This window comes from Eretmochelys imbricata, chromosome 1 (assembly GCF_965152235.1).
Source record: "Eretmochelys imbricata isolate rEreImb1 chromosome 1, rEreImb1.hap1, whole genome shotgun sequence".
NCBI classification, from domain to species: Eukaryota; Metazoa; Chordata; order Testudines; family Cheloniidae; genus Eretmochelys; species Eretmochelys imbricata.
The window spans coordinates 111,937,755-111,951,123 of NC_135572.1; the positions used below are offsets into that span (position 1 = coordinate 111,937,755).

At 43.0% G+C, this 13,369-nt stretch overlaps 1 protein-coding gene across 3 annotated transcripts in view; it reads left to right on the top strand.

Moving 5' to 3' along the window:
* Positions 1–13,369, top strand: part of MCF2L (MCF.2 cell line derived transforming sequence like) — a 115,726-nt gene that overhangs the window by 81,071 nt on the left and 21,286 nt on the right. For all 3 annotated transcript variants that reach the window (XM_077807074.1, XM_077807076.1, XM_077807075.1), the window contains exons 10-16: positions 340–531; positions 805–996; positions 7,016–7,175; positions 7,321–7,397; positions 7,893–7,969; positions 11,023–11,089; positions 11,923–12,038. In XM_077807074.1, the coding sequence (XP_077663200.1) occupies positions 340–531; positions 805–996; positions 7,016–7,175; positions 7,321–7,397; positions 7,893–7,969; positions 11,023–11,089; positions 11,923–12,038 (881 nt within the window). The remainder of the gene's footprint in view (positions 1–339; positions 532–804; positions 997–7,015; positions 7,176–7,320; positions 7,398–7,892; positions 7,970–11,022; positions 11,090–11,922; positions 12,039–13,369) is intronic.

Consider the following 13,369-nt stretch of genomic DNA (forward strand, 5'->3'; position numbering starts at 1 on the left):
ATCTGTGCCTCAGCTCCCCATCTGTAAAATAATAATGATGGTACTTCCTACTGCACAGGTGTTGTGAGATTAAATCCATTAGTGTTTGTGAATCGCACAGTTACTACATTGAAGAGGAGCACGGAAGTATTTGGATATCTGGAAACACAGGAAAACACCTTTTATTTATTGGACAATGCAACAGTTAGCAATTTAATAAATGAAATTATTTGCATAGCAAATAAATGCACTTTTCCATAACAAAATACATGTTTGAGCTTTATTTTGGGAGCTTTTTAAAGAATGTTAACCCAACATTCTAACTAAATCTAGTATTTTTAAAATGTTTTTCTTTCTTAGGAATCCTTAGAAAAAGCTAGGGTGCTAGCTTCTCAAGGTGACCAGCTTGTTCAAAACAACCACTATGCTGTGGACTCCATTCTTCCAAAGTGCGATGAGCTCCATCATCTCTGTGATGCATTTGCTACAGAGACAGAAAAGAGGAGACGTCTTCTTAACAAATCTCTGGAACTGCACAGTCTATTGGAGAAGGTAAATTTTATATGAAATAGTTCTGCTTCCCATCTCACTTGCTAATAATATTGCAAACATGTGATGACCCCATGTGTTTGAGAAGTAAATAATGACCAGTAGAGGAAGAATGTTTCCAGTGTAAAATGGGCATTTGCTAATAGGGAGAAAAAAAATCAGAAATCTGACTTTCCCCCTCACCTAGCTGAACATTTTGTAAATTATATTCTGCAAACCATTCAGTTAAGTGTTTCCACTGATGTGTGTTCTTTCCTGTTTTTGTTGTGTTTCCAGTCCATGAGGTGGTGTGATGAAGGCATTTACCTGCTAGCATCACAGCCTGTAGACAAATGCCAGTCCCAGGATGGAGCAGAATCAGCTTTACAGGAGATTGAGAAATTCCTGGACATGGGGGGAAACAATAAAATCAAGGAACCGAATAAAGTTTACCAACTATATGAACCCATTCTCAACCAGGACCTAATGGTACCCTTAGGATTCATGCATGTGCACATACATTTACAGTCGCTGTTAATTTGAGATTTGGTTTCTTGCAGGGCTGATGTTAATGGTAAGCCACATAGCTGGCCTCCGAGGGCACTGAATTTTTATTGGCACTTTGAGCCTGGTTGCTCATTCTACTCACCAACTCCACCTGCAGTAGCCAGCAGCAGCACTGGGGGCCCGCTGGGAACTGCAGCACCAGTCTTGCTCTAGCCCAGCCCTACTTTTGTGTGGACCCAGGACTGCTTTTATTTTTTGGGATATGGAGGAGGAAGGGATGTTCTTCCCCTTTACAGACTTCCCCTGCAGCAGCCAAGACCACCCACTAGGACAGCTTTAATGTAGGATAGTTAGCAGTCCTACCTCTTCCAAGGCACCCTGCACCAGTGGATGTGACTGAGAGTCACAAAACAAACATGCCTCCAGCTTGATTGTGTGTCTCCCCCAACTCCTGCCTCTGGTCTGCTGCCAAAGATATCAGGATATGTAGCATTGCCCTAGTTTCTTGGATAGTAGTGTTCAAAAGATATTCTATCAAATGAGTTCTTGTAGTGTGTTACATGTTAGCAAATACTGATTCTAAGAAATGTGTACTCTCTTTAGAAAAATGAATGGTTCTAAATGCCATGTCACTTTCATGTGTGACTCTTACCATGCTTAGCTATTCTATTATGTAATGTAATTAAGTTGTCCTAAATCCTTAAGTGACATAGGAGTTTAGGTCCCATTTTCAAAAGTGGCTCTGGCACTTAAGTCAGTGGAACTTAGACTTTTTCAATGATGATTAGGCTCCTAAGTGCTGAAGTCAGTTTTAAAAATAAGAACTTAGACTCATATGTCACTTACGTACTTTTGAAACATTTACCCTTAACGTGGAAGTTTGAATCAATCATTATTTATTTCATTTCCCTAAATTTACAATGTGGTCAGCAGTGAAATGTTTTGATGGTGATATACACTAATGTAATTGGAACTGGTCTACACTACGATTTTATGTCGGATTTAGCAGCATTACATTGAATTAACCCTGCTCCCATCACCACAAAGAAGCCATTTTTTCGACATAAAGGGCTCTTAAAACCCTTTTAAGTACCCTCTGTACTCCTCCCCAATGAGGGGATTAGCGCTGAAATTGACATCGCCGTTTAGGCTTAGGGTGCTATCCCACAGTGCACCATTGTGACTGCTCTGGACAGCACTCTGAACTCGGATGCACTGGCCAGGTGTACAGGAAAAGCCCCGGGGAACTTTTGAATCTCATTTCCTGTTTGGCCAGGCAAGCTCATCAGCACAGGTGACCATGCAGAGCTCAGCAGCACAGGTGACCATGCAGTCTCAGAATCAAAAAAGAGCTCCAGCATGGACCGAACGGGAGGTACTGGATCTGATCGCTGTATGGGGAGAGGAATCCGTGCTATCGGAACTACGTTCCAAAAGACGAAATGCCAAAACATTTCAAAAAAATCTCTGAGGCCATGAAGGACAGAGGCTACAGTAGGGACGCAACACAGTGCCGCGTGAAACTTAAGGAGCTCAGATAAGCGTACCAGAAAACCAAAGAATCAAACGGACGTTCTGGGACAGAGACCCAACATTCTGCTTCTACGCTGAGCAGCATGCAATTCTAGGGGGGGCTGCCACTACTACCCCACCCCTGTCCGTGGACTCCGATGATGGGGTACTCTCCACCATGCCTGAGGATTTTGCGGATGGGGAAGATGAAGAGGAGGACAAGCTTGAGGAGAGCACACAGCACACCATTCTTCCCAACAGCCAGGATCTTTTTCTCACCCTGACTGAAATACCCTCCCAACCGAATGAAGCCGGAAAAGGGACCTCTGGTGAGTGTACCTTTGTAAATATAATACACATTATAAAAGCAAGTGTTTTTTAATGATTAAGTAGCCCTGAGGACTTGGGATGCATTCGTGGCCAGTACAGCTACTGGAAAAGTCTGTTAACTTTTCTGGGGATGGAGCAGAAATCCTCCAGGGACATCTCAGTGAAGCTCTCCTGGAGGTACTCTAAAAGCCTTTGCAGAAGGTTTCTGGGAGAGCAGCCTTATTCCGTCCTGCATGGTAGGACACTTTACCACACCATGCTAGTAGTAAGTAATCTGGTATCATTGCATGACAAAGCCTGGCAGCGTATGGTCCCGGTGTTTGCTGGCATTCAAGCAACATCCCTTCTTTATCTCTCTGGGTTATCCTCTGGAGAGTGATATCGTTCATGGTAACCTGGTTGAAATAGGGGAATTTAATTAAGGGGACATTCAAAGATGGCTGTTCCTACTGGGCTGTTTGCCTGTGCCTGAAAAGAAATCCTCCCTGCAGTTAGCCACGTGGTGGTGGTGGGGATTGGCGCTGAGCTGTTAGTGTTTGGCTAGCAGGGATCTTCCCTGATACCAGCCAGCGGTGGGGGGAGGGATAAAGCGATCATCCCAGAGAATTGGATGCAGGGCAGGGTTAGTTTGATTTCTGCTGCTGCAGTTTAACAGGAAAACCACAGCACTAAATGGCCAACTCAACATGCTTTGCTTGGTATGGGAAAGGAGGGGGCTGCTGTTATGAAGTTTGCAGAAGCCGAAAGACCTATGGCTTACCATGGCCACCTGCAAGCCGAATTCTGTTGCTCGGCCCTGCGTGTGTGATCTCTAGCACCAAAGCCACAGGCACTCAATAGAAGATGCAAAATGCGACCTTGTACCAAAATCCCATGGGCTATGTAATGTGAATAGTGTTGTTCACCGTGAAAGAGTATAGCCATTGTTCTGTAAAATGTATCCTTTAAAATACTTCACTCCCTTTTTTCCATCCAGCAGCTGCAAATGTTTCAAGTCTCCCTCCTCCGTCCCAAAGGCTATCTCAGATAAGGCGGCGAAAAAAACGCACGCGCGATGAAATCTTATCTGAGCTCATGCAGTCATCCGGCACTGACAAAGCTCAGCAGAATGTGTGGAGGGACACAATAATGGAGTATAGGAAAGTGGCCGATGAACGTGAGGAGAGGTGGCGGCAGGAAGATCAGAGGAGGCATGAGGCAACGCTGGGGCTACTGCGGGCTCAAATGAACATCCTCCGGCGTCTGGTGGAGGTTCATGAAGGGCAGCAGGATCACAGACTGCCGCTGCAGCCCCTGTTTAACCGCCCTCCCTCCTCCCCAAGTTCCATAGCCTCGTCACCCAGACGCCCAAGAACGCAGGGCGGGAGGCTCCGAGCACCCAACCACTCCACCCCAGTGGACAGCCCAAGCAACAGAAAGCTGTCATTCAAGAAGTTCTAAAGTGGCCTTTTCCTTCCCTCCTACCCTTCTCCCGCACCCCACCCGGGTTACCTTGTGAGTTTTCTCCGTATTTTTATAATTAATTAATAAAGAATACTTGTTTTTAAAATGATAGTGACTTTATTTCCTTTGCAAGCAAGCTGTGATCAAAACGGGGAGGGCGGGTGGCTTACAGGGAATTTAGAGGCAACCAAGGGGGCGGGTTTTTATCAAGGAGAAACAAACAGAAGTATCACACAGTACCCTGGCCAGTCATGAAACTGGTTTTCAAAGCTTCTCTGATGTGCAGCGCTTCCTGCTGTGCTCTTCTAACTGCCCTGGTGTCTGGCTGCGTGTATTCAGTGGTCAGGTGATTTGCCTCCCACCCCACCGTAAACATCTCCCCCTTACTCTCACAGAGATTGTGGAGCACAGAACAAGCAGCAGTAACAATGGGAATATTGGTTACGCTGATGTCTGACCGAGTCAGTAAACTGCGCCAGCGACCCTTTAAACGTCCAAATGGACACTCTACCACCATTCTGCACTTGCTCAGCTGATAGTTGAACAGCTCCTGACTACTGCCTGGGGTGCCTGTGTACAGCTTCATGAGCCAGGGCATTAAGGGGTAGGCTGGGTCCCCAAGGATAACTATAGGCATTTCAGCATCCCCAGTGGTTATTTTCTGGTCTGGGAAATAAATCCCTTCCTGCAGCCATTTAAACAGACCAGAGTTCCTGAAGACGTGAGCGTCATGAACCTTTCCTGGCCATCCCATGTTGATGAAACGTCCCTTGTGATCCACCAGTGCTTGCAGCACCATTGAAAAGTACCCCTTGCGGTTTATGTACTGGCTGCCCGGGTGGTCCGGTCCCAAGATAGGGATATGCATTCCATCTGTAGTCCCACCACAGTTAGGGAACCCCATTGCAGAAAAGCCGTCTAGTATGACCTGCACATTTCCCAGAGTCGCTACCTTTGATAGCAGCAGCTCAATGATTGTTTTGGCTCCTTGCATCACAGCAAACCCCACAGTAGATTTGCCCACTCCAAATTGATTCCTGACTTACCAGTAGCTGTCTGGCATTGCAAGCTTCCACAGGGCTATTGCTACTCGCTTGTGAACTGTGGGGTCTGCTCTCATCTTGGTATTCTTGCACTTCAGAGCAGGGGAAAGCAAGTCACAAAGTTCCATAAAAGTGCCTTTATGCATGCGAAAGTTTCAGAGCCACTGGGAATCCTCCCAAACCCGCAACACTATGTGGTCCCAGCACTCTGTGCTTGTTTCCCGGGCCCAAAGTCGGCATTCCATGGCATGAGCCTGCCCCATTAACACCATGATCTCCAAATTGCTGGGGACCATGGTTTTAGAGAAATCTGCGTTCATATCCTCATCACCGCACTGCCATCGTCTCCTCGCCTGGTTTCTCAGGTGCTGGTTCTGCATAAACTGCACTATAATGCACGAGGTGTTTACAATGGTCATAACTGCTGCGGTGAGTTGAACGGGCTCCATGCTTGCTGTGCTATGGCATCTGCTCAGGCAATCCAGGGGAAAGGGCGCAAAACGATTGTCTTCTGTTGCTCTGACGGAGGGAGGGGCAACTGACCACATGGCTTACAGGGAATTAAAATCAACAAAGGGGGTGGTTTTGCATCAAGGAGAAACAGAATGGCCCCCTCAAGGATAGAACTCAAAATGCTTGGTTTATCAGGCCGTTGATTTCACAGAGGGAGGGAAGAGAAAATGAATACAAAATAAATCTGGTCTATTTCTTGTTTTGATCCACTTCATCTATCTTTATACATCTTGCTGGGAGCAGACTGTGCAGTACGACTACTGGCCATCGTCATCTCCTGGCTGCTCATTAAAAGATGGTGCAGTAGGACTATCGGCAGGACTGAATCGCCATGAGACAAAACTTAAAAGGGTAATGACCTGGCTGAGTCACTCCCATGTTTGCCCAGGCGCCCCTGACCTCACCGAGGTCAGTTAAAAGAGCACCCTGGAGTACGTTGACGATAGCTACCAGTCACACTGCACTGTCTGCTGCCAAAAGACAATGAGGCGCTGCTGTGCAGCAATGCAGTACCGCATCTGCCAACACCCAGGAGACATATGACGGTGAGCTGAGCGGCTTCATGCTTGCCATGGTATGGCGTCTGCTCGGGTAACTCGGGGAAAAAAGGCACAAAACAATTGTCAGCTGTTGCTTTCACGGAGGGAGGGAGGGAAGGAAGGGGGGCCTGATTATATGTACCCAGAACCACCTGCAACAATGTTTTAGCCCCATCAGGCATTGGGATTTCTACCCAGAATTCAAATGGGCAGCAGAGACTGCGGGAACTGTGGGATAGCTACCCACAGTGCAAAGCTCCGGAAATCGACGGTTGCCTCGGTACTGTGGATGCACTCCGCTGACTAAATGCACTTAGAGCATTTGTGTGGGGACACACACAATTGACTGTATAAAAACGCTTTCTACAAAACTGAATTCTATAAATTCGACCTAATTTCGTAGTGTAGACATGGCCTAAATGTCTCAGTCTGGCATTATAAATTATATTTTAGTTAGAATGAAGGAAGAATTTTTCTTTTTAAAGTTTAGAACATTATTTCTACATGCTCCTTTTTATATGCTGTATAAAAGCTTCACATATTGGAGGTTATTGTACCGTAAATGACAGCATGACTTGTAGGTTTATTCAGAATTGTGATAATTTTATGCTATTTCTACAGGAACACGTGCAAAAAGTTTTTCAAAAGCAGGAAAGCATGGAAGAAATGTTTCAAAAGAGACAAGTGAGCCTTAAAAAACTGGCAGCTAAGCAGACGCGTCCAGTTCAGCCAGTGGCACCAAGACCTGAAGTCTTTGTAAAATCTCCTTCTGTGTCTCCAGGTAAATTGCTGCAAAAAGCTATTAAATCAGGTTCCTGCACTATGCCAATGAACTTGAAGAGAATTTAAGCTGTTGTCTGTGGTTATACAAATGACCTGTGTCAAACCTGTTCTAGATTAACAGCTGCTGTTTGATTCTAAACCAGGTCTTCGAAGAGGCTCGAACTATGTGTCCAACACAGAAGATAACATGCTCCGGAGAATGAACTACAGAAGACTAAAAGTAATTCTGAATTTGTTGTTTCATCTTGATCATTCTCTCCAGCATGCATGCATGCACGCGCACAGAGAGCTAGAGAAAGTCATAATGCTTTGTGAAGTCACAGAACTCAAAGAAATACAGAGAGCCCCAGACAAGAGCTCTGGTAACAAGGTTTTGTTAAAACAGAGTTCCATTTTGTCCTCTAGGGTTGTACAATTGCCCTGAGATCCTTTTTGCTGGAAAGAAAAGCAAAAGCAGAACCTTTCTAAGCTGGTGGGCTGGCTTCCTCTTTTGTGGGACACCCCATTTATCCAAATGTTCTGATGTTCCCCAAGATCATCTGATGAACTTTCATTCTTTTGCCCTTGAATTTGCCTCATAGGTTACTTCATTGTTAATAGTTGCAGCCTTTCTTGTAGATAAAGGGACAGTCTGTATGTCAATGGTATAGCAAATAGACTGGGAAGTACATTTTCCTATTTTCCTTCTGACATACTTTTTCATATTGTGTTCCAGAGTGAAATGAGTGAAATCCGTCAAAGCAGAGGTGGATCTGTGATGGATGATGAAGAAAACCTAGCTGTGTTACGAAGGTGGGTACAGCTTCGTATACAACAGCCAGCATGTTATTCTGATGGACTGATCAAGGTCTACCATTACCATTTGGTTCAGCAGATTCATGTGGCTATGATGTAGCCATGATGGTGCGTAAAATGGACTTCCATCTTGCATCGTCCCTTACAAATCATCTTCCTTCAGCAAGAGTGATATGGGGGGATTTAGGTTTCTTAAACTCCTCAAAATTGCATCTTCCAGCCTCATTCGTGGTTGGTTTTGTCCTCTGCTTCCTTCAACCAGCTGTATAAACCTTCTGTAAAAGCATACCTTCTACTGCACATGGAGCATGATCCCACCATTGTAGTCGTCGTCTTCTCCACTGGCACAAGACTGCAACTTGCTGGGATTTTCTAAGTATCCCCTTGTTTGTGACCAGATTAGATCCGCAGATATTAAGACGAAGCTGTAACTTTTGAAAAGTGAATCTTAAGAAAACTGTTTAGTTTTACATTTGGTTACAGTTCAGAGAAGGGTCTGAGCTTTCATATGTTTCTCTGAATCAAGCCTCCAAACTTTGAGGTGTACTTATCATGGAAGCTACTCTAAACTAGTGGAAGTGAATCACTTGTGCTCTGTGGTATACATTGAACAATATTTTCCCATTTTTAGTCTACAGATTGTATTCTGTTTGGACCATGTACCTAATTTCACATCCTCCAGGCCAACTTTCCATGATAAATGCATTAGTGAAAGGGGATTTTAAGGATTCAGTTCAGATAACTATTCAAACCTCTAATACCTATCTGGCCTTAAATAAACTACCAAAGGTTTTGGTCACCATACTTCAAAATTGTTTAGATCATTTTACCTGAAATTTGTGTGGTTGGTTGATCTGTGTTTAAGCTGAAGGACAATGTTGGCAAAAGGGAAAATGCGTATAAACTGGCCATCAATACATTTAGGCTGGAAATTAGAAGAAGGTTTCTAAGCATGAGGAGTGTTTCTGAACAGCCTCCTGATAGGAGTTGTGGGCAGCAAACAACTTAATCAGTTTTAGGAGTGAGATTGACAAATTTATGAGTGGGACTGTGTGATGGGGTTGCTAGTGGCACTAGAGGTCAGGGTTCAGCAGACCTGGGGGTCACTTCCAATTCATGTTGTTTGTTGCTAAAATCTAATTCTTCAAGATTTCAGCTAGTCTCCTGCAGGGGTCAGGAAAGGTTCCCCTTGCCCCAGTGTATCCTGGTTGGGGTTTTTTCTCCTTCCTCTGAAGCATTAGAGGTGGCCACTGCTGGAGATGGGACACTGGATTGGGTGGGCCGGTGCTTTGAGGTGGTACTGAGAATTCTCTCAGGGGCTTACTAGCTAGTCCTTGCTCACATGCTGAGCATATGTGGGATCACGAAATAATTTCTTCACATTTTCTGCCTGTAGGACCTAATGGTTTGGTCTCCTACGGGCTGTGGTGCTTTGTTCTAGTTTTGGTTGTTGGGTGTGATGTTAGTGGCCCGTGATATACAGAAGGTCGGACTATACGATCTGTTAGTCCCTTCTGGCCTTAAACTCTGTTAGGGAAATCTCAAGGAAGTCCCTAGTATTCCTTTGTCCACATCACAGAACCACCATATGAATTCCAAAATTAGTAATTTTGGTCCAGGACAGATCTGGGATTGGCATAGCAGGGTTTGCAGACTGAAGTATATTGGCTCACCTATCTGAAAAACCCTTCACTATTGCTGACTGTAACCATCACTGTTACTTTCATGTGTTCATGAGCATGTGAAATTTCCCCCACCCAAAAGCGTAGTGAGGAAAAAAAATCCATGTTAACTGTGGAAAACAAGTGTGACAGACATATGGCAGGACATTTCTTCATTATATGCTGTCATAAATATAAAGAGAACGGTAACCACCTTTCTGTATACAGTGCTATAAAATTCCTCCCGGCCAGAGGTAAAACCCTTTCACCTGTAAAGGCTTAAGAAGCTTAGGTAACCTCGCTGGCACCTGACCCAAAATGACCAATGAGGGGACAGGATACTTTCAAATCTGGAGGGGGAGAACAAAGGGTCTGTCTGTCTGTGTGATGCTTTTGCTGGGAACAGATCAGAAATGCAAGCCTTCCAACTCCTGTTAAGTTAGTAAGTAATCTAGCTAGAAAATGCGTTAGATTTTCTTTTGTTTAATGACTGGTAAAATAAGCTGTGCTGGAGGGAATGTATATTCCCGTTTTTGTGTCTTTTTGTAACTTAAGGTTTTGCCTAGAGGGATTCTCTATGTTTTGAATCTGATTACCCTGTAAGGTATTTACCATCCTGATTTTACAGAGGTGATTCTTTTACCTTTTCTTTAATTAAAATTCTTCTTTTAAGAACCTGATTGATTTTTCATTGTTCTTAAAATCCAAGGGTTTGGGTCTGTGTTGACCTGTACCAATTGGTGAGGATTCTTATCAAGCCTTCCCCAGGAAAGGGGGTGTAGGGCTTGCAGGGATATTCTGGGGGAAGACATCTCCAAGTGATCTCTTTCCCTGTTCTTTATTTAAACACTTGGTGGTGGCAGCATACTTTTCAAGGACAAGGCAAAGTTTGTACCTTGGGGAAGTTTTTAACCTAAGCTGATAAGAATAAGCTTAGGGGGTCTTTCATGCGGGTCCCCACATCTGTACCCTAGAGTTCAGAGTGGGGAAGGAACCTTGACATATGCCATAAATACTGATGCATAAAATGGCTCGAATATCAAATGACCAACTGAATTTAAAATGTAAAAATCTATCTTCAGTAACATATTGCAGCTCTAACCTCCAGCTCCTGCAGCACTTGCAAATGAAGTAGAACCCAGGCTTAGAGCATTTGATGTCACAATCTGCTGCATCAGTATATAATCTTCTGATTTAAACGGCATCCACCACCCCTCTATTTTTAGGAAAGACAGTTTGACATAAAATATGGGTATGCAAATATACGTATTATATTTATATTCAGCATTAATTATTTTTGTGTATGTAAAATAGGCTAATAAATTTTAAATGGAGATTCATTAGTCTGGGAAATTAACAGGCCTTTCTTAATTATCTCTCTGTTAACAGCCATGTAATTAATGAACTTATTGAAACTGAACGAGCATATGTGGAAGAACTTCTGTGTGTTCTTGAGGTAAGTCTATTTATCCATATATCTGCTGGTGGAGCTACTCATCTGAGGAGCTGACACCTGCAGTAGTTTATCCTTAAATTAATAAATTCTAGCAAATGTACAATACAAAAAAAAATTGTTTGCCCTATGTATTATCTATCTGGAAATCACTTTTGGGCAGACTGCCCCAGTATCCCCAGGGCTTAAGGAATAGCAGTGATGGTCTAAAGCCATGTTTGCATTCTCCCCTCCTGACCTATGCTAGGTGATCAGACCAGAGAATCTGGCTCATCAGGCCCAGTGGATAATGTCTACATTTGAAAGTCAGACTTAAAACAACTTTGCATGCATTTCTTGATGTGTTAAAATGCTAACAGACAGGATCTGCAATGATTTTTGTTACCTGCGGTAGCATTATAAATGTGGATGAGTAAGAACAGTAATCTGAAATATCGGTGTTTAAGATTGCATAGACACTATCGCTAGCTTTGAAACTATCAGTTGAAATGTATAAAGACTTACCAAAAACTCTTGCAAATTACATAGGAATAAATGATGTGGAAATATGCTAGCTTTGCCTTGAATGCGGTGATTGTGTAAACTTCACTGCATTCTTATTTAACAAGAACATTCAGTAATTCTTCAAATTAACTCTTTAGAGATTTATGAATGTATGTGTACAATCCCTCTGAGCATTCATTTTGATGGCAGCAAGAGAAGAGCAATGTTGCAAGTGTTAACATTGCATACTTGAAGCAGAAATCTTCTGTGCTGTTTATCAGCTGCTAGTAGACTTATTTGTGGAAGGGAGACAGGTGTTGGAACTAATTAATCTGCCTCTCTCCATGTCACAGGGTTATGCGGCAGAGATGGAGAACCCTTTAATGATGCATCTCGTTTCACCAGGGCTCCTAAATAAGAAGGATATTTTGTTTGGGAATATGGAAGAAATTTATCATTTTCATAACAGGTTAGTGTTTGTGTTCAATCAAAAAAGCCTTGAGTGGATGGGTAAAGGGTAAGAGAATGAATGTTTTCAGTTGTATGTTATACCATTTTACATAGTACTGCTTGGGGGAGGGAGGGGTCTCGTAGTTTTTTTTAATCATATTAAAGGACCCTGATGGTCCTTCCTCAGTATCTGATGGATTTAAATCCATATTGCATAGGAGAAAGAAGGCAAAGTACCTAAGGGAGACAAGGAAACTTGCATAGAGTTGTGTGAAGCTATCTAATATCTGCAAAAAGCATAAAACAACCAATGTTTTTCTGTGTGCAGTCTGTCCTTTCACTCACCCAATTAATGGAGGAAGTTAAACAGTTTCAAATACAAAAAGAAAAGGAGTACTTGTGGCACCTTAAAGACTAACCAGTTTATTTGATCATAAGCTTTCGTGAGCTACAGCCGATGAAGTGGGCTGTAGCTCACGAAAGCTTATGCTCAAATAAATTGGTTAGTCTCTAAGGTGCCACAAGTACTCCTTTTCTTTTTGCGAATACAGACTAACACGGCTGCTACTCCTGAAAAGTTTCAAATACAGTATTATAGAAACTGTCTTACAACCATTACAAAGTTACTGTCGTCACTCCATAATAACATGACCGATCCCTGAATATGGGGCGGGGAGTTTCCTGCCACTAAGTATTAACTTCTTGCGTCAGCCACTAACCATTTTGTCCCACCCTTGGTACTCTTCTGTATGGTGATGGCTGCTGAATTTACACACTGTTATGTAAGTTGACCTTTCACAGGAATTTGAATTAATGGTTACTGTTTAGCAGATCTTCCTCCCCTTGGGCAGAATTGGAACGGATAGGAAAGATAAAAGTATAATTTCAAAAAGTTAAGTATAAAAGACAATTGTTACATTCCTTATACCATCATGTAGGATTTGGGGAACGATTTTTAAGGGAAAATTGCCAACGTGTGATGCAGTTAGATTTTTTTTAAGTTAAAAGTAGTTTCACATACTGTACTTGCCCGTGGGCCAGTGTATGTGGTTTTACAGTCACATTTTTCTATTTCTTTAAATGTTTTTCTCACTCTTTTTGGGTGAAAAGCCCACACAAACAAAATGTGAAACTATCTAGAGGAAATAACACAAAATGCTTCCAGATGCACGAAGTAAACAAACAGGAAAACATTTTTCTCCAATCCTGTTCAGTTATAGTAATCTTCTGCACCATTTCTAACAAGAAGAGGTTAAACAAAAGATTCAGAAATGTAATTTTTTAATTGGTGTCCCTTTCAAATAATGATTTGGGTGGGTGTGTTTAGTTTTTTAGTACAGGTTGAACCTC